This window comes from Chelonia mydas, chromosome 19 (assembly GCF_015237465.2).
Source record: "Chelonia mydas isolate rCheMyd1 chromosome 19, rCheMyd1.pri.v2, whole genome shotgun sequence".
NCBI classification, from domain to species: Eukaryota; Metazoa; Chordata; order Testudines; family Cheloniidae; genus Chelonia; species Chelonia mydas.
This window is the reverse complement of record NC_051259.2, coordinates 4,860,289-4,880,694: the sequence shown is the minus strand read 5'-3', so window position 1 is coordinate 4,880,694 and position 20,406 is coordinate 4,860,289. Positions and strand designations below refer to the sequence as shown.

At 43.8% G+C, this 20,406-nt stretch overlaps 1 protein-coding gene across 2 annotated transcripts in view; it reads right to left on the bottom strand.

The window, feature by feature from the left end:
* The window catches only part of CSMD2 (CUB and Sushi multiple domains 2), a 563,293-nt gene that overhangs the window by 279,824 nt on the left and 263,063 nt on the right, over nt 1-20,406 (bottom strand). For both annotated transcript variants that reach the window (XM_037881906.2, XM_043532277.1), the window contains one exon: nt 1,671-1,783. In XM_037881906.2, the coding sequence (XP_037737834.2) occupies nt 1,671-1,783 (113 nt within the window). The remainder of the gene's footprint in view (nt 1-1,670; nt 1,784-20,406) is intronic.

The following is a 20,406-nucleotide window of genomic DNA, read 5'->3' as shown; positions in this document are numbered from 1 at the left end:
AACTTACCCTCACAGCACCTCTGTGAGGCAGGGCAGTGCTGTTATCCCCATTTTACTGACCAGGGAATTGAGGCACAGAAAGACTAAGTGACTTGCCAAAGGTCACACAGGAAGTGCGTGGCAAAGAAGGGACTTGGCGTTGGGTCTGAAATCCCAGGCTACATCCCTAACCACCGAACCCAACCTATTCCCACTCAGTAACACCCTAAGAAACCCCCGGTGAAATTCAGCCCTCTACAGAAACCCTGCATGTCACTTAAATCCCACTTAATCCTTCAAAATAAAGTTTTAGTGGAACACAAGTGGCATATGGACCTTGAGCTGTTCCTCTAAACAGGGTTGAACACTGCATCCCCCATGATTATTTTTCATACAGATCCCTGCTCTGTGCTTTGATTTAAACAAAACAAAAAACTCATTGGGCATCTCTTTGTAAACATGACAAAACTCCATCTCCTTCCATAGCACAAGTGGACAGTGTTCTTTACATCCCAGTGCTAAACTGTGGTCCATGTTGGCCTCCTGTAACAGTCCCCAACCCTGGCTCATTATCAGGATTTGAACCCAGGACCTTCAGCATCAACCTCTGCCACATTAACCGAATTAGCAGCAATAGCAGGATCAGCCACTAGAGGGGGACATGACACACATTTGACATCCTCTACACATTTGTAAAGCTCTCCAGCCTCCACATGCTGCTAGAGATAATCCCACACACTGAGTGCACTAGCCAATGAGAACTGGACATCATGACATGAGCGTCCCAAAAACTCACGCTGCTTTGGCTGGATGATTCAGTTGTCCATCATACCCCCCTGATGCAGCTTTTGAGCTTCGTAGCTCTGTAGCGGGCAGAGAGACTTACCACCAACAAAATTTAAATCAGGCCTTCAACACAACGGTTTCAATTCTCATCTCCATTGTACCAGTTTGCTACTCCACCACCTTCAGTACAGGAACTTCTGATTTAACCAACGTGAGATCTAAATGAGGATCAGTAAAAATAAATCTGGGCTCTGACATTCTGACTGAGGGCTGGTCTACACCACGCTTAAGTCAATGTAACTTACGTCGCTCCGGGGCATGAAAAAGACACACCCCTGAGCGACACAAGTTACATCGACCTAAGTGCTGTCCACACCAGTGCTAAGTAGGCGGGAGAGCGTCTCCTGTAGCGCCGACATAGTGCGGTAGTGTAGATTTGCTCCGAGCCAAGCAGAAAGCAGAAAGCAACAGATAGGATCATTACAGAAAGACTCACTTAGATGGACACTTATCGAGGCCAATTAGGTACCCAACTGCACCGTGAGGAGAAAATGCATCCTGCAGACACTGTCTCCCTACCTCTTCAGGATGAGGAAATCGAACTGATTAACTTGCTGTTTTCTATTGACAAAAAGAGAATGTGCCAAGGCCAGAGGCAAGTGCAAACAGAGCAAATGGGTGTGTGTTTCTATTTTTTATTTTGTTTTATACATATGCAGGTTTATTTCCCAAGTAGAAGCAGCCCTCATGCTTCCAGGTCCTCTACACTGAAAAACGTGGAAGAAGGAAGTACCCGAGCTAACCTGTCAGTGTAGTTTTGAAGCTAAAGCATCTCCCCCTAGAGCTGAAAGGAAGGATGTAAAAAACCATTGGTTAACGATTCAAAATGGTCAGTAAGCAGTTACCTTGATACTGGGCACTGAACCCCTTCTGCCTGTGGTTGCCGTCCGACGTAAAGTGAAGTCGCAGCCAGTTTTTACTGCTGATTACTGGGGCGGGCAGATTCATTCCAGTAAACCTGTAAGAAAATCAACCAGTGATAGTCAAATGCATGTGGCTGGAAACGGTCTTCTGTGAACTTAAACCGGAAAGTTGCCCTTCAGATGTCCCAGGAACTGTTCCACTCTGAAGAAAATGGAATGAAAATACATAGACAGTATTTTCCTACATAGTGTTACCATCTTTCACCTCAAGGACTCGTGCAGGGTCAGGACCCCAAATTGTTCAGCATGCATTCCAGAAGGGGAAGTCAAAGGAAAAGCATCCCCATTTCAAAGGAACAGCCCAGCAAAAGAGCAAGCTGGAAAGCTTCCAAGAGGCATTCTTAGTTGATGAGTGAGCCAGAAGAAATGCAGGGCCCCATCCCAAATCCTGATCTAGAGCCATCCACTGGTGAGCTACTACTTGCTCTCCTTTCTGGGCCTTTCAACTTCTGCTGAATGCAGGATGATAGAGTGTGAAACGAAAGAGGAAGGTCATTAAACCATTCAGGACTGCTTTTTGATCCCACTGTAAAAAATAAAAAAATAAAAAATCATCTATCTTTCCTGTGAAAGGTGCTAGGGATTTTCCCCCTCTCTCAATTAGAAGGGTTATATTCATAACTGGCTATGTCTCCCTCTCTCTCTTATTTTTAGGACAAGGAATGCAGGTGACCAAGAACTGAGCATGTCTGGAGAGGGTCAGGATCCTTTACTAAGGACACTCTGTTCATGTCCTCAGAGCTAAGGAACCTTGCTTGTTTGTGCCAGATGTGCACTTCTGGCAGCGTGGGCATGGCAGAGAAGTTACTCAACCAACATACCTCAACATGAGCTGCTTCTAGGGCAGATGAGATTAGTCTGACTTCCACGTCATTTGGTTCCTGACCACTTGGTTCAGACTGCTAACAAGAGTGCTGATTTTAATTGAGGGGAGGGGAGGGCAGGTGCGAGGAAGGCTACTTCTTGTAAAGAAATGAGCCAGGTCCACCAACTGACTTCACTCAGGCCACCGAACAGCTCTTGTGCAGTGATAACATGCAATCCACACCAAAGTGGAGAAGACTGGAGCCCTCAAACTACAGGTGGAAAGCACCATATCCCATTAACAACCCATTGAGCCACCTACTCCCCCAACTCCTTGTTTAATGATAAACTGATTGCTTTAATACACTGCAGGAAAAGAAAAAAAAAAAACCTCTTAGCTAAGTTGTCCTGTGCCATGTCTTAGCCTGGAACAAATGTTTACAATAATAGAGTTGTATGCACGAATGCACCCTTGAAAACTGGGGTTTGTAACAGGAGTATTAACAGCCTTTCCTATAGCAGTGCAAACAACATTGCCATGATATCAGCTATTACAGAAGCCAGTTACTTTTAACAGAAGCCCATTTAAAATATTTTATTATAAGACTATGCCACTTATTTAAAAAATTTCAGTATTCTAACACCAGTTCTCTTCTGGACGAGAGGAAAAGAATCCCAGTAAATCAATTCCGTTCTCAGAGAGGCTGCACGTTTTATAGCCAACACATCCAGTAAGAGACCAGACAGCCAAAGCAACATAAGAAATCCCACCCCAACATAAGACCCCAACGATAACTTGTATCTTTCCTTCTGGCAAACAGCAAGCTGCCGGGATGACACTGTGCAGTACATTTACTCATGACGGTGAACTTCAATACATCCCAGTTCTGTGTGTTAATGAAGCAGCCCTGATGAGTTTACTGCATAGCTAACACTTCTCTGCCACCTACTGTACAGCCTTTAAACAAAGTTTAACCTTCAACATATACCCACCCAGGTGGCGCAACTCCAGGCAACTGTGAAACACACTTTAAAATGTTTCTCTTATACTAATTCTTAAGATTGTTCCTGGTCATTTATCTATTGCTTACTTAGATTTGATTTTTGCAAGCCTGGGATGTTATAGAAATGGATCACATCTGGCATTTTCCCACCGATGGATAACTCAAAGAGAGCTGAACCAATTTCATTTAAAACCTTTCTAAATAAATAAGTTCAAACAATCATCTTTGGGCTGAGATCAAACCTGGGCTGTTTATTACCGATTTTGAGAAAGTTACTATGGATGGTTACAATGGCAGCACAATTAAATTTAATCCTTGTCTTAACCCAGAGGCTATGATGTTATTGTGTATTCTGAATCAATGGTCCGACAACTTGATCCTGTGTCTGTAAAGTTAAATGCCAGAAATCTATCATTGAGTCCATCCTAGTACATTATCATTCTGCAAAGATACTTTAAAAATGGGCTAGATTCCCTTTTGTCTTGCACCTTGTGTAGTTATTGATAGGAGTGTAAAATGCTAGTAAATCAGGGTGGTAGTGTTTTTTACGCACCTCATACTGATATAAACGATTATGTAAGGCGTGGGTTGGAAGAATCGAGCAGTATATATTTTGTGTATGGAACTCATCAACACCTTGTAACATCTGCCTAATCCATCTACACGATTTTGAAGGCATTAATCACTGCCCAATCTGAGCATCAAACCCCGACTTCAACGGGACTATGCATGTGCTTAAGGCTAAGCACCTGCTTAAATCCTTTGTATTCTCTTAGGCACCCATGCCACAATCCGCCACTTCTCAAAACGTCCTCGTTCATCTCTGCCCCCACCCCGATCAACCTCATTTTTATTTTCTAAACAAAATTAGACTTTTAATGTAAAATGTTGCATCACAGTGGGGTGGCCTCCTGCAGCATTATGTCCGACCACAGGTATTGCTGGTCATTAGCTTCCACCTAGTATCTGTGCTACAGGAGCACCAATCAGGGATTAAGGCTTCATAGTGCTAAGCACCATACCCACACACAGTGACGAGACGGCCTTCCTCGAAACACTTATACAGCTAAAGCTGGAATTTAAGGACACCCAGAAGTGTCTGTCTGTCTATTTAATGTACTTATATAGCCACTGTAGCATCTGAGCACCTCCCAATCTTTGGAGAATTTATCCTCACAAAACCCTGAACAGTAGGTCAGTGCTATTGTCCCTATTCGGGGGGAGGGATAGCTCGCTGGTTTGAGCATTGGCCTGCTAAACCCAGAGTTGTGAGTTCAATCCTTGAGGGGGCCATTTGGGATCTGGGGCAAAAATTGGGGATTGGTCCTGCTTTGAGCAGGGGGTTGGACTAGATGACCTCCTGAGGTCCCTTCCAACCTTGATATTCTATGATTCTATTTCACAGATGGGGAACCGAGGCACAGAGAGGCAAAGTGACTTGCTCCGGATGACATAAGATGCTTGTGACAGAACAAGAATTGAACCCACATCTCTGGCTATCCACAACCACTGGGCTGCTATCACTAAAGATGAGGAGTACTTTGCTAGATGAATAGTGCCACTGAGATCACGAAGGCTGTGTGTGTCTCAAGGTACCATTCAATGTGAGTGAGTGTTGCACATCTGGGTTGAGAATTGCTTGTGTGGGGATATGCGTGTGCGCACATGTGTACATACAAAGACTTGCAGTTAATGAAGTGTGAGCATCACAAAGCCATATCCTCTCCCCCCACTTTTTTTTTTTTTTTTTTTTTTTTTGCTAACGAGTCAGCTGATCCACTTTATTAAGCTGTGGTGAGGAAAAGCTGGTAGCATTATATCTGGATTCTGAACACTAGCAGAAGAATTCTTCCTATTTTGTCTCGCTTCTTTAAAGCAAAAAGAATAATAATCCCCACCCTCGCTAGGGTTTCTGACCACATTAACTTCCCAACAGGTGAGGAGCATTTCAAACCCCACCACCAAATTGCTTTTCCAATACTACATAAGGAGTAGTTAAGCAATTAAAGTGATTTTTTTAATTGGTTCCAGTTAAATAGGGATTCACTAATGGAAACTTGCTCAAGAACCTGAAGGCTTCATCTTATAATTAGTTTAATTGCACAAAAAATATAATTTGAAATTATACATGTGGACTGTGCTCCACTTATGACCCAAAGAAGGGAAATCTCTACAAGATATACAGGGACATTTTGTCTGTGGGTGCTGCTGTTAATTATAACCTTCCTGGGTGTTAAAGCTTACATGGCACGAAGTGTTTTTGTACAAACTTTGGGCCTGATCCAAAGCCTAAATTGATGAGAATCTTTCCACTGGCTTCCCTGGGTTTTGGATCAAGCCTTTCATGTCTTTGTATCATCAAAGCAATTTTTGTTTGTACCAGACAAAGGTCCAATTCACTGTGTTACGTTCTGGGTGATCCTGGATGCACAGTTCTGATTCAGTTCATTATAACGAAGGTTGGTGCTAGCAGTGAACTTGGATCTGGATCTGAACTTGTCCCAAAACTTGGAGATACACAGATCTGAGATTAAGGTTTAGGACACAGGAGTCTGAGATTAAGGTTTAGGACACCAACAGAAGCTGGTCTAATATCCTGGGACCAACAAGGCTACCCCTCCACTCGCCCCCCCAAAGACGAGCCAGTACTGACACTGGTGGCTAATAATACCACGGGCGGGAGGGGGTGTCAAATTACAAGCAAATACTTAGAACCGCAGCACTGGACTGGACAAACAACAGTAACAAGAAAGGAGGGAGGAGAATCCTCTGAAAAAGAAATGACTGACTGGAACCATGTATTTAATGGGAAACATGCTTCTCTCCAGCAGTTAATAACTCATTTTTCACTCTAAGGATGGGATCCCACAGGTTTCAGATAATCACTAGGAAGCATTAATGGTTAATTGATAATGGAATAATTCATTACAATTAAACACATATGGAACGGAAGCAGCTGCACGGGCCCTGAATGCAAATGCCGTGGACTACAGACACACAATCTCAGATGCTCAGCTGGTGTGAAACAACATCGCTCCATAGATTTCACTAGAGTTATGCCCCTTTACACCAGGGGAGGATCTGGACCCAAAATGTCTTTCAATAATTATATGGTTTAGCATTTGTATTGAGGTAGCACCTAGAGGCCCCGGCCAGGATGCTAGGCCATCTAGCAATTCCTTCTCCAAAGCGGAGTGAGTGGCGTTTCACTGAACTGTGCAGCAGGAAGCCAGCTCTGTTTGCGGTAGATGGAATTTGGGAGCAGAGATGCTGCTAGACTGGCATGGGGCAGAGTTTAAGGCTGTGGCACATATTCTGCAGTGTACAGTGGTTGTGCTAGAGGGGGATTTGAGGAACTGTACTGTGATTAGCCTTCAATTTTCATTCCTTAACTTTTCAGGGTTGTGCTTGGTGTATAACCCACAGAGCACCCCTATCTGACACAAAATGCAGGGCTATTGTCTATTAAGAAAGGGGAAAGCGAATTCTAGAGGCTTAACTACACTGAGCTATCCAGACCATAAATTATGTCTCTTCTCCTTTCTGCGTTCCCAAAGACACATTTCTACTATATGATGCACAATGAATTTCCAACCCCTGCCATTAGCCCAATAAATGATTGCATTTCTAATAGCTCAGTGAGTCACTGGAATAAATGAAAGTCTATTTTGGATCCTTGCTACTGAACCTTTCTGGATCTTATCTGAAAAAGACGACTACTTGCAACTTTGAAGCCTTTTTAACCATTCCCAAGTTTTTCCTGCCATCATCATCAGGAGATATGAATCACCTGATTAAGTATTCAGATTCCTGAATACGGTGATATGTTAACTGGAAATTCTAAGGTTTTGGATGACTAGCTGGCTACATATTAAAAAAAAACCCCAACATTACTCATTCTTGGAGGTACAGTGTTCATTCTAAATTAAACCCTCTTTTTAATACAGGGAGCATTCAGACTGGGGCGTGGATGAGAAAATGATGTTCAAAGTGCTGAGGCTTAGAAAAGACTGGATCATTTTTCTGGATGCAAGGCGCAATGGAGGCCGGGGGTGGGATGGGGTGTCAAAGTCATGTGATGGTTTTGGCTGGAGCAGAAGTGGATTTTCACACTTGTTATTTTATTACCCTCATGTTCAATGATTCTTGGTGGGAGGAAAAAAAACAAACAAGTCGGCTTGATCATTATTGCTTTCCTAAAATGATGCTTCACTCCAGTGCTGTGAGGGCTGTATTTTCAGACATCCCAATTTATGTCATGCCTAAACACAAGTGCCTAAGACAGGAAACCCGGAAAATGCAAACAACCATTTAGAATAAGAACAGGAGGACTTGTGGCACCTTAGACACTAACCAATTTATTAGAGCACAAGCTGTCGTGAGCTACAGCTCAAAATGCAACACTAGGCGCTTCTCATGCAAAACAACCTGTTAGCATGTACCAGAGCCAGCCGAGTGCTGAGCACATCCTGTCAGATGTTGAGCACCCTCAATTCCCACTAATGTCAACCAGAGTAAAGGACATTCAGGATCTGATTCTATTCTTACTCCCCATGGGGTGAATCAGGAGTCAGTCCTGGGGAAGAAGGCTGCTCTTGTGGTTAACAGCACTAGCCTTCGACACTGGGTTCGGTTCCACTCCTTATGGGACCTTCAGCAAGTCACTGAATCTTTGTGTCTCAGTTTCTCATCTGCAAAGTGAAGATAAGCACCCTGCCTTTACTGTTTAATGTCTTGCCTATTTAGAGGCGCAGGGTCTGCCTCATATTACATGTATGTAGATGGCCTAGCCGAAGCAGTTGCCGATCTCAGTTGGAGCACCTAACCGCTACTGTAATACCACTATAAACAACAGGCCGCTATTCCTTTGAAGTTAATGGAGTCACAACCAGCGTACGACTCCTAATTGGAACGTGTTTATTCCAGATTTACACTGATGCGAGCAAGAAGAGAATTAGGACCACAGTGTTTTCCAGGAACTACTCAGTGGCTTACAAAAGTGGCCTGTGAAAAATCTATTTGTTAAAGTCAGAAGAGGGGCAAAGACTTTCCCAGGTTTCATCCCAGAAGCCTCCAAATATTGTTTATAACCACAGCATTAAAGCAATTTCCCTTAACTGGAATGGAATCCTCCAAGTTCAGTACAGCTCATCAGCATCCTTTCTTACATACTACGGAAAGGTTAATGCCCCCAAACATTTGCCTTTCAAGCAAACTCAATGAAGCGTGGTCCCCTGCTCTAAACTATTTTACTTGTTTTTTTTCTTCCATTCTTGTATATTACATTGGATTTAGTCATTAAATATTTATACCTTTCACTCAGCCATTCCTTCCTCAGCATGATCAGTATTACTGTATGCATATCACATTGATTAATCTCCGGCTCTCAGGCACCATTATCCATTTATAATACCCGATTCCTCTTTTACTTAGTTTCCATTTTCCCCTCTAAATCAATAAAATGTCAAAATGTAAATCAGAAGCAGTAGAATACTAGAAGAAGAGTATTTCCAGACAAATGCCAATTTACACCCCCCCTCCAAATTACTGGCATTATTATATTATTAATAATTGGTATTATGGTAGCTCCCAAAGGCCTCTGATGAGATCAGGTGCTGTACAAACAGATGGTAAGAGAGACCCTGCCCCAAAGAACTTACACTCTAAGACTCCAATTCAGAAAGCAACCCTATTTAGGACAGCACGTAAGTAAGTGTCTTGTTATAAATTAATGGGACTTAAGTACATGCTCAGCTTCAAGCATATGCTTAAATGATGTTCTGAATAGGAAGAATTAAACCCAAATTGAAACCCCTTCATGACTCGGGCTCCAAATAGGGAAGACAGATAAAGGATCGGACAAAGGCAGATCTTTGTCCCTGTTTTACAGACTGGGAACTGAGGCATTGAGAGCTGAAATGACTTGCCCACCATCACAAAATATGTCTGGGATGGAGCTGGGAATTGAACCCGGATCTCTTAAGAACTAATGGGGATTATAAAGAAACCTTCCCTGTAGAAGGTTATTATATACCTGGCCCCTCTGGGGTTTCTTGCACCTTCCTCTGAGGCAGTTGGTGGTGGCCACTGTCAGAGGCAGTATATTGGATGAGATAGGATCAAAACAGCAGTCTCTCTGTCTCTCTCTCTCTGTTCCTACATGCATGAGCCCCTGCAGTCCCAGACCCCTGCATTTTACACAGGCACACCTAGAATTAATGCCTCCTAATGCTTAGTATCCCATTCAAGCAGGGCTGCAACACAGGTAATTAAAAGCTGGCAATCAAAGAAGAGATCGTCTGAGCTGCCAGCCTTTGTGCTGAATAAATTAAACACAAGAAACCCCATTTCATTTGGTTAATTGCAAATTCGATAGGAATTGTGCAAAGCTTTCCCTCATGCAAGGGCCATAATGAACCTCTTAACAAAGCCTCTCATTTTCTAACAGGCTTGTATCTTCAGGACGAAGCCTTTAATGGACTTCCGTTTATAGCCACTGCTCTCACTTAGGGTCCCTCGGGGATTCTGAATCCTTCATTTAAATGGGCATGTCCAGAGTGCGAGAGCTCCTAAAGAAATCCTCATGTTACTCTTGTACATTAAAATCAAAATTTCTCCTGCACCCTTGGAAAAAGAACATTGACAAGGGGCTTGCGTGATCTGGTTTGCAAAGTCACTGTGCTACTGTAACCCACACACCTCCTGGGTGAGGTGCTCTGTCCCCTCTTGTGGCACTGAGACCACTTGGAGATTAATGAGTCTGCTCTACAGCCGTAGCTAATGGCCATATGGCTTTTAGCTCATGCAGTAGAGGCTCACGCATTTAGATCCAGTGGCCCCAGGTTCAATCCCGCCCACTGACTACCGGGATCTGTCGCAGTTACACTACGTTCCTGTGGTTCCACTCTGCAGTCAATTTACCAGTGGCGGCTGGGATGTGAACTTCCAATCCAGCATTCTTCAGTGTGGATTTCCACTCCTTGCCTTACAGACTAGAAGAGCAATGCCTTTTAGCCCCTTGTGTACCTGGTTCAGATTGTGGCAGATGTTTGACGAGCGCACGCAAAAAAACACTCAACAGGTAGTGCGAAATGTCTATTCTATTCTATAGAGGTTCTCACCGTAGAATTTGAGACACCTTCTAGTCGTGCATTAAGCAACATGATTAAAACCTGTTTGTTCTCTTACCCTTCCCCCCAGGGGACAAAGTCTGTGTAGTGAGTTGCGCGCGTGCGTGTACACACACACACAATGTTGGTTAGAGAAGGCCAGGTGAAAGAAACGTGCCTTGCACTTCGAGCAGAAGGTGGTGAGATTTCTGATGGTCCCTGGATGAGTTCATTCCAGTCTTGGGCCACACCCTAGAAAGCCTTGCATCCCGCACAGCTGACTGTTACCCTTATTGTAGGGTCCCACTGTGCCAGGGGAGCAAAGCTGTTGACTGTGGTCTTCATCCCAGAGGTTTAGTTAGGCTTTTTGCTACCCTGGGCCCTGTAGCCAGTTGAAATTGCAGGCAAACAGAGGCTGGCCGACTGTACTTGCTACAGCTGGGATGTAACTAACACCGCTTCCTCTTGTGAAGAGTACCATCAGATCTTAAACAACTATGAACAGGCAGGAGGATCTGTCTTTTCTGCAAGATGGCAATCCCAACAGCACAGCACTCCCCCGCACCACAGTGGGTTAATCACTGACTCAGGAAGAAGAGCACCTGCTCTTTAAATAATCCATACTACTTTCTGAAGCACCAGATGGTCTTCCCTAAAGGCCTCTGTGAAGCAGCCAGTAAAGGGTTACGGGTACCTGCCAGTCACATGACCCAGCAAGGGGTTTAACAGTAGCGCGTGCCCTGGAGACAGAGAAGCAAGAGAAAAGCCTCTGCAGAGTGCAACATGCATTGGCCAAGGGAACTGCTTTGCTTTGGTGTTGCAAGTTTTCTGTTTAACCAATAACTCATGCCCAGAGTCACGGAGCAAAACAGGTGAGCACATCACTGCTGTGTGCTGGGTTGGTCAGGCCGCCCATCAGCTTCCAGTCTCCCAGGCAAATTTTGGCCCTGATGAACTATGCTTAACTTATGAAACATGACAGTCACAATGCAAGGGAGGACAGCGTTAGGCTGGATACGCTACCTCGACTTGCACATTAATCAATCCCTTCTGTAGACAAGGGGCCATATTTCAGAAGCTCTTCCTATCTTAGTGCATTATTTATTATTATTCCCTTCATCTGTACTTCTGCCTTTTCAGCCAAACTTCTACTCAAATGATCTTGAGAGGTGAACGGTCATTAATTTTGAACACTGTACTTTAGGGTATTCACCCTCTTACGGGAAAGCATGCAGTGAGAACCTAACACCTCATTCACTTGAAATCAGAGCAATTTCGTCAGGATGGACTTCCACAAAGATAACATAATTAGGTCAAGTTGTTCGAGAGTAAAAGCCAGGAAGTGGGGAGGACACAACAAGCATCCCTAAATACACCTACATAATTTGGAAAGAGAAATGAAAAAGCCTGGAGTTCTCCTATCGAGCAGGATGTAACGCTGGGTTCTCATGCTGAGCTTAAGTCTTTGACGGTCCTTAGATATTTACACTTGAACTGCCATTGAGCACGTGACTCCTGCCCACTGCAGCACTAAGGGAAAAAATACACTGATAAGACTAGCAGCAATGCCTTTCAATAGCACCGTCTATCCAAGGACCACAAAGCGTTTTACACACATGAACTGAGTCTCCTGGCTCCCTCGTCCCACCACCCTGCGAAAGAAAGGAATTAAATTACTTTCTCCTTCTATAGGCAGGGAAACAGAAGCACCAAGAAGTTACCGGTCTGATCTTCAGAGGTGCTAAGCACCCACAAATCCAAATGAAGCTAACAGGAGCTCAAGATCTTTAGAAAAAACAGTCCATTGTGACTTGCTCTAGGGCATTCACTGAGACAGAGGCAGAGGCAGGCAGCTCTGGTTTCCTATTCCAGACTTACAGATCTCGGGTGAAATCCTGGCCCTGCTGAAGTCAATGGGAAATCTCCCATTGATTTCAATTTCTCCTCTGAATTTTGCATCCTAGACCCAACTCTAGGGCCAGACCCTCCATTGCTGTAAATTGGTCATAACTCTACTGACTTCAAGCTCTCACCATCTTCCTGTTTACATAAATGGAGCATCACCATCTGAGAATCCAGCCTCTACTTTCCAATACTTGAGTGTGGAGTCCTTCCTAGATCCGATGATGCATCCGATGAAGTGAGCTGTTGCTCACAAAAGCTTAGGCTCAAATACATTTGTTAGTCTCTAAGGTGCCACAAGTCCTCCTTTTCTTTTTGCTTCCTAGATACAGTTTCTAGCCTTTGAGTTCATCTGCTGGTATCCCTTACAAAAGCTGATGCTGGAAGTGACACCAAGTTCGTTTATCATTAGGTTTGCATTCTTCTTCTGGTTGTATTCCCTTGAAAGATGACAGTACTTCCGCATAGCAGCAAAAAATCAGCCATGGCCGTCAACTTTAATTACGGTCTGCTCCCAGATAAATTTGCTGGCTAAAAACAATCAATACTTTTTGCAAGAGAATTACATTGCTGTTAATTTTTTATTTTTAAAGTGACACAGGATTTGATTTCCCCAGCTCATTTAAAATAAAATTATAAACCAGAGCCTTAATGGGTATATATCGGTGTAAAGGAGCTACACCAGTTTACACTAACTAAGGGTCTGGCCTTACCTATTTTCCCTGCAATTTATTTTCCTGACCTACAAAACGTTTCAAAATTAGTTCACTCCCCCTCAGCCTACTCATTATTGGACCCCCTCATACCAAACTGTTTCATTAAAACGAATCAAATTAATATATTTACTTGCCCACTGGCATTTTTGAAATTATTAAATGGCTTCACAGTAACAAGGTGAAGTCTGGATGCTGAAGATTTCTTGTTTAATTTAACACAGTTTGTGTACACACCCTCTCCCTCCCCACACATACGTGTTAAAGCAAACGGTCCGGTTTACTTCTAAATACTTCATTCTCAAGGTGGATTTTGCTCCCATAAATGCAACTCTCAACTCAATTCAAGGACAAGAACTCAAAAGACGCAACTATCCTCTACAGAAGGATTTTCTGCTGTGAGGGGTGAAAGATTTGGGATTGTATATAGATTTAGAGCACTTACAGAAATCACCTGTTAAACAGTAAGCGAGCCTCAACCTTGAGTACAATGGTGCTATAGCCCAGTTATAAATCCACCAAGAAACTTTACTCAAAACTTATCCTGACCCTAAACTTTGAAGTTCAAAAATTCTGGATAACTCTAAAATCTCTCTTAATACACAAACAGTCTACCTATCCAGTGGCACAGTCCCTAAAAGAGCATTATCACATTCTGTTGCAGGAGAAATGCATACCAGTGATGAAGGTGAAAACAGGACATCTGCTGCTAATATTTCCTTCGGCCTGTCCAGGTACCAACAGGTGGGGAAGTTGCATGTATAACTAGGAGGAAAAAATCCTGCTGTAACAATACTTCTGAAATGGACCCAGCAGAGATAGATCCCCACCCAGGGCCATTCAGGAGGAAAAGAAAGAGACTTTTACTCCTGGAGAAGAATTTGTTTTAATAGGTGGCCAGGGCTATTCTAGCTATTAGCCAGACAGCTGTAGCTGATACAGAACCTCCTGTGACCCTGCTCATCATCTTGCAAAAAGATTTGTACTGGTGCCTTCAAAATAAGAGTTGTGCCCAATACCCTCAGATATTAAAAATAGATATTCCATGTCCTGGCCTTTGGCAATTTTTTTTAATATGTAGCAAAACTTGGTGTTTATATAGTGCTTTTCATGCCTAGGTCTCAAAGCCCTTTACAAAGGAGGGAAAGTATTATTACACCCATTTACACAAGGGAGGTGGCGTGAATTACTGATGACCACACAGGGGGCTGGGAATAGAACCCAGGTCTGCTGAGACGCAGATCCCGAGCCACTCAGTACCCCGCCCCGTCCCTTAGTGTATTTAATACGGATGAGAGGTTCATGAGGTCCATCACAGCCTCTGTTAATCCAAAAAAGACCTAGTAGATGAAGAGAGAACTGCCTTGCCATTGTGCCTCAGGATACGTCTGCACCACAATCAGAGATGTGACAGCGGCACATTCCAGCTAGCTGGAATAACAACAGCAGTGAACCCACGGCAGCATGGGCTAGCCACTAGAGAACATACCCAGGGTACTGAGCAAGCCTGTATTGCAGTGACTTCTCTGCTATTGTTATTTGAGCTACCTGGATCAAAGCTAGCACAGAGATATATCTGAAAATACTTCAAACATAATTTATTGCATTGTAGACATACCCTCAGGCATGAGAAGTGATGTTCCGTGAGCAGTCCATGGCCTTCCTGGTTACACACCCAACCCAGGAGCCAAATATTATCCATTATGGGGGGATGGTTTTGTGATGTGGTCACATGTACAATAACCTATGGCTATTGGACAGACATCCGATGGAAATGGCTTTCCCTTACTACTGATCTGTGACCTGAGAACTAGAAATGAAAGTTGCACATCCCCTTCGCCAATTAGCTGAGCTAGTCTTAATGCAAATATTCGTACAGTGACTTGATACAAGACAACCCCTGAAACTTGACACGGGCTTTACAACAGAAAAGAATGAGGAGCCTGTACAATGCATAGACACAATAACCTGCAATAAGAATGGTCACAAAAGGAGGCTTACCCTAATAGGATGGATGGATCAAATTATATATATAAAAAAGTGCTTGCCCTGGTATTTCTATTACTTCAATAAAATTAGGTTCAAGTCATAGAAAAAGAAAGGTAACTAATATGATTATCTTTATTCTATTCAGGAGAAAACAAACACTAATTTAACCCAAGGTAAAATAGCTAATGCATTTGAAAGCTGCTAATGCCGTGTGCAAATTCCCCACAGAAATTTGCTACCGTTTTATTACACTCCCCTGTAACCTCTTTCTACCTTATTACCAATGCTACAGAGACTGCTTTTTCTCAGGACACACACAGCTAGTGGGGTGACAGCAAAGAGCCACTACATTTTATTAGTTATTGTTTTAAATAATAAATGGTGTGTGTGTGTGTGTGTGTGTGTGTGTGTGTGTGTGTGTGTGTGTGTGTGTGTGTGTGTGTGTGTGTGAATTTACTTGTGATTTCAACAGGACCTAGTCATATGCTTAAAGTTAAGCACATGCTTAAGTGCGTTGCTGGGTGGGAGGCAGTGGTGCTGGACTGATAACCCAGGAATCAGAAGCTCTCTCTTTATCCATAGATTAGGCAGAGCATGCATGACAGCAGGGCATGTATTTACACAGTGGTCAACCCTGAACTCCGAAGACCAACCCCAAGGAGTAGGAAGACAAGTCAGTCTCTATGAATCCTTGGTTGGCCTCTCTGCTGGGACTGCCCACCTGGGTTTTTATGATCGTGGTTTCTTTGGGAACTAGACCTTGAACATTCAATTTAAGCCACTACTGCTTTCAAATACACAAAAACTAACTTACATAGATCCTTCTGAGTATATGCTGGGGTAGCAGTTCACTGGAAAATGCTAGGGTCCAAAGGGTCACTAACCTTCATCCAACTTCTGAGTGTCATATCCACAACTGGAATGCTGCAAGCCAGGGGTCAACACATTCTCAGGGTCCTGCTTAGGGCCTGATCCAAATTCAGCTGAAGTCCCTGGGAGTCTTTCCACTGACTTCTGTGGGCTTTGGGTCAGGCCATTAATAACTGACTTGAGATCATTTTACCGGCCATTGTTCATTGACTATTTATGGACATTCAGGCCCAGTCTGACAAGCTGCCAAAACCTGGAAGGAAATGGTTTCAACAATAAGATGGGGGATGAGGCTCTCACTTACATGAAGGATTAGTCGCCTCCTTAAAGTTGCAAAGGATGCTCCCCAAGGCTTGCCTGGCGTGTGCAGAGATGCTAGCCCCAGGGAAGTAAGACACTGCTAGTGACCCAGATACCAGGGGTTGCCACTAAACCAGCTCATGCACTATTTAGGACTGCAAGTGGCTTTCTTCCAGCATCTGGAGCAGCTTTTGAAGTGGCTAAAGATTCTCCTACAACTTCTCAACTGTGCCACAGAGGTAAATTAAACCCCACAACATTCACCATTTGAGCCCTGCATATAGGCAGTCCTATTCAAACATATTACGCAAACAATAAAATAGCCACAGACATTGCAGTCACGACCCCTGCTAACTGGCCTCAGGGATACGTGGTAGAGCTGATCATAAGTAGACCAGGAGCAGGAGAGCGTCTCTGCAGGCATGGTGCTTCCATCAACACCTTGAGGATGAGAGGGACTGATGGGCTGTGCCAAGAGAGGTGCTGAAGCCTCCCGAGGAAGGCACAGGCCTGGCCTAATGGTTTCCGCCTCAAATCAGAAGTCTTAACTAATCAAGTGACAAACGGCATCTCTGGTGCTGGGAGTCTGGAGCAGCCCATCGTTTGGATTATCCTCACCTGTTCCTGGAGAGAGATGCTGACTGATGGAAACAATGCGGCAAAGCTAGGGGATACAATAAGCTGCTCACCTTTCCCATCACATCAGCAAACAGAGACTGGGAAGACTTCTTTAATTTTTTAAATATACGGTCTGATGAATCTTGGGACTATTACAACCTCCTTCCTAGTCTAAAACCTGTCCAGACTGCTTATACAGTGCTAATGCATTATACTTAAAGAACAGCATAATGATAGCGACTCAGACCATCCCAGGCTACTTGACACTCTAAAGGGACAATACATATGAGCACCCAACACCATGTCTGCACCTTTGGGTACTTATATGAAAGGATTGAACCTCCAACCCTTTCAGCAGATGGCAAAATCTTGTCTAGCTGTTTAAACAAGGGATATGCGGAATTGTTTGTCTGGTTACATCTGGCAACATTACAGGCCATACTTTCTTCAAGTGAAGTCCAGCACTGAAGGAGAATGACAAAAATGGCATGGTCTTATTCAGTAGAAGCCTGGTCTGAAGCCCACTCTAATTGCCTTGTCCTCTCTGCTTTGGAACCTACCTCGGCTACCATGCCCACAGATCACTGACCTTTTGGGGGCAGAGACTGTCTTTTTATTCTGTGATTGTACAGCCCCTACCTCCCTAGTCTGGACCCTGAGTGGAGCCTCTAGGACCTACCACAATACAAATAAATAATAAAATACCACCACCACCTGGCATTGGCTGGGCAAGGGCAAGCAGCTCACTTGATGATTACCTGTTCTGTTCATTCCCTCTGGGGCACCTGGCACTGGCCACTGTCGGAAGACAGGATACTGGGGTAGATGGACCCTTGGTCTGACCCAGTAGGGCCATTCTTATGTTCTTAATTTCTTTTTTCTAAATTGTTTATTGTTGTCCTTTCCCCACCCCCCAAGCCCTGGCCCCATGCCAATTTCTCAGTTTTGTCCTAACACCTAGATGATAAACTCACCAGGGCATGGCAGTTTTCTCTGTTATTTTTCTTCACAGCGCCAAGAACAATGGGGCTTTGTTGAGCACCAGCTTGACTGGGGCTCCAAAAAGGGCTACTGTAATATGAATAGATCTTTGGCTTCAGTAGGTTTTTGATCACGCCTCAGAGCTGCTCTCTGAAGGTATTCCATGTTTTACGTGCTTGCTTTAGTGATGGAAAATAAGTGTTTACTCCTTTGCTCTCCCACTACCCCTGCGCAGCCAACACAGCTGGTTGAGAGCTAATTGGATTCTAGTCTGCCCTGTAGAGCGGCTACGTTCACAATCCTAATTCACTACAGGGCCAAATTCTGGCCCTCACTTCCACATAGTTTTCAGAAAGTTTTCATAGCTTCTTTCATTTCATTCCCACTGTGCAGCCTTTTTGGCTTTAATGTCTCCAGCTGATGCTGATTCAACATGGCCCTCTGGCAGCTTGTTCCATTGCCTAAAAATTGTCCTGACAGCTGTAAAATTGTTTCTTGTTCTACCTTCGACTACTACAGAGAATAAGCCTTCCCCCTTCTTCTTTGGTATAGTCACACATGGTTTTATAGTTATAGTGTCTGCCTCCATCATCTCTTACATGCCTCTCTGTGGAGATCTCATTTTCCAAACCATTTTTGGTCGCCTGTCTGGGAATTCCTTTCCAAACTATTATTTATCCAGAACAGGCATCATCCCTTGTGATAGCTGCCAGGGGAATGAAATGTGTCCCTCTAGCAACCAACAAAATAAACCCAAAATTGTATATATATAAAAGCTTGAAAAGGTTTGCTGGACATTGGGGTTCCAGGTTTGTTGGACAGTCAACTCTCCAGAGCCCTGCATAAAGAGAGAGATCGGGTGTGGGGAAAGGGCTCTTCTGAAGACTGTATCTTGGAGGGCTATTTCAGCAAATGGACCTATGAAACTGTAGGGGGCAAGGGAAGATGCTACACACCGTTCCACTATTCCACCCTTCATCCACTACCCCTTTTACACTCCGGCTTCCCTCTCTTAGTTACGCTGTGCATTGTTGCTGTTATTTTCCACCACCAGTGATCAGACTCTGGTAATGGTCATGGCCACAAAGTTTAAACATTTTTATTATTGTACAGTAGTTCCTCGGTGAGATCAGGAACCCTGCCGTATACACCATTTACATAAAGTAAATAGTCCTTGCCCTCAATGGAAATTACAGCACAAAACAGAACCGGTACTGGAATGAGGCTGCCTTATTCTCATGGTGACAATTACAACACAAGATGGTTTTGCAGTCCTCTTCCTAGCTCAACAGGGAATCATTAAGAAAGGGATAGATAAGAAGACAGAAAATATCATATTGCCTCTATATAAATCCACGGTACGCCCACTTCTTGAATATTATGTGCAGATGTGGACACCCCATCTCAAAAAAGATGTATTAGGCTTGGAAAAGGTTCAGAAAAGGGAAACAAAAATGATGAGGGGGATGGAATAGCTGCCATATGAGGAGAGATGAATAAGACTGGGACTTTGCAGCTTGGAAAAGAGACGGCTAAGGGTGGGTAGGATAGAGGTCTATACAAGCATGACTGGGGTGGAGAAAGTAAATCAGGAAGTGTCGTTTACTCCTTCTCTTAACACAAGACCTAGGAGTCACCAAATGAAATTAATAGGCCGCTGGTTTAAATCAAACAAAAGGAAGTATTTCTTCACACAACACACAGTCAACCTGTGGAACTCCTTGCCAGAGGATGTTGTGAAGGCCAAGACTATAACAGGGTTCAAAAAAGAACTAGATAAGTTCATGGAGGATAGGTCCATGAATGGCTATTTGCCAGGATGGGCAGGGATGGTGTCCCTAGCCTCTGTTTGCCAGAAGCTGGGAATGGGCAACAGGGGATGGATCACTTGATGATTCCCTGTTCTGTTCATTCCCTCTGGAGCACCTGGCCCTGGCAACTGTCGGAAGACAGGATACTGGGCTAGATGGACCTTTGGTCTGACCCAGTGTGGCCGATCTTATTTTCTTATGTTGCCTGTGTGACCGCAGCAAATTCTCTTTCCAACAGGCAAATGGGGAAAGCAAATGGTGGATTTTGGTCTAATGATCCTCTCAGAACAAAGCATTTTGGTTTAACTGACACACAGAAACAAAGGGTGGAAATTTTTTGCCTTTGAATGCACTGATTGCAAAGGGCTGACAGACTGAAGCAATCACCTGTAATGACTCAATGTTGAATAAAACATGCTAAGTAAATAAACATATTCAGATATTGTGGTCATTTGCTAAGGTACACACACAGAATGGCAAAGAGAACACAGGACCTTCAGGTTCAAACCATCACAGCTCTCGGCTACTTTGTACTAAACAAGATTGCCCATTAGCTG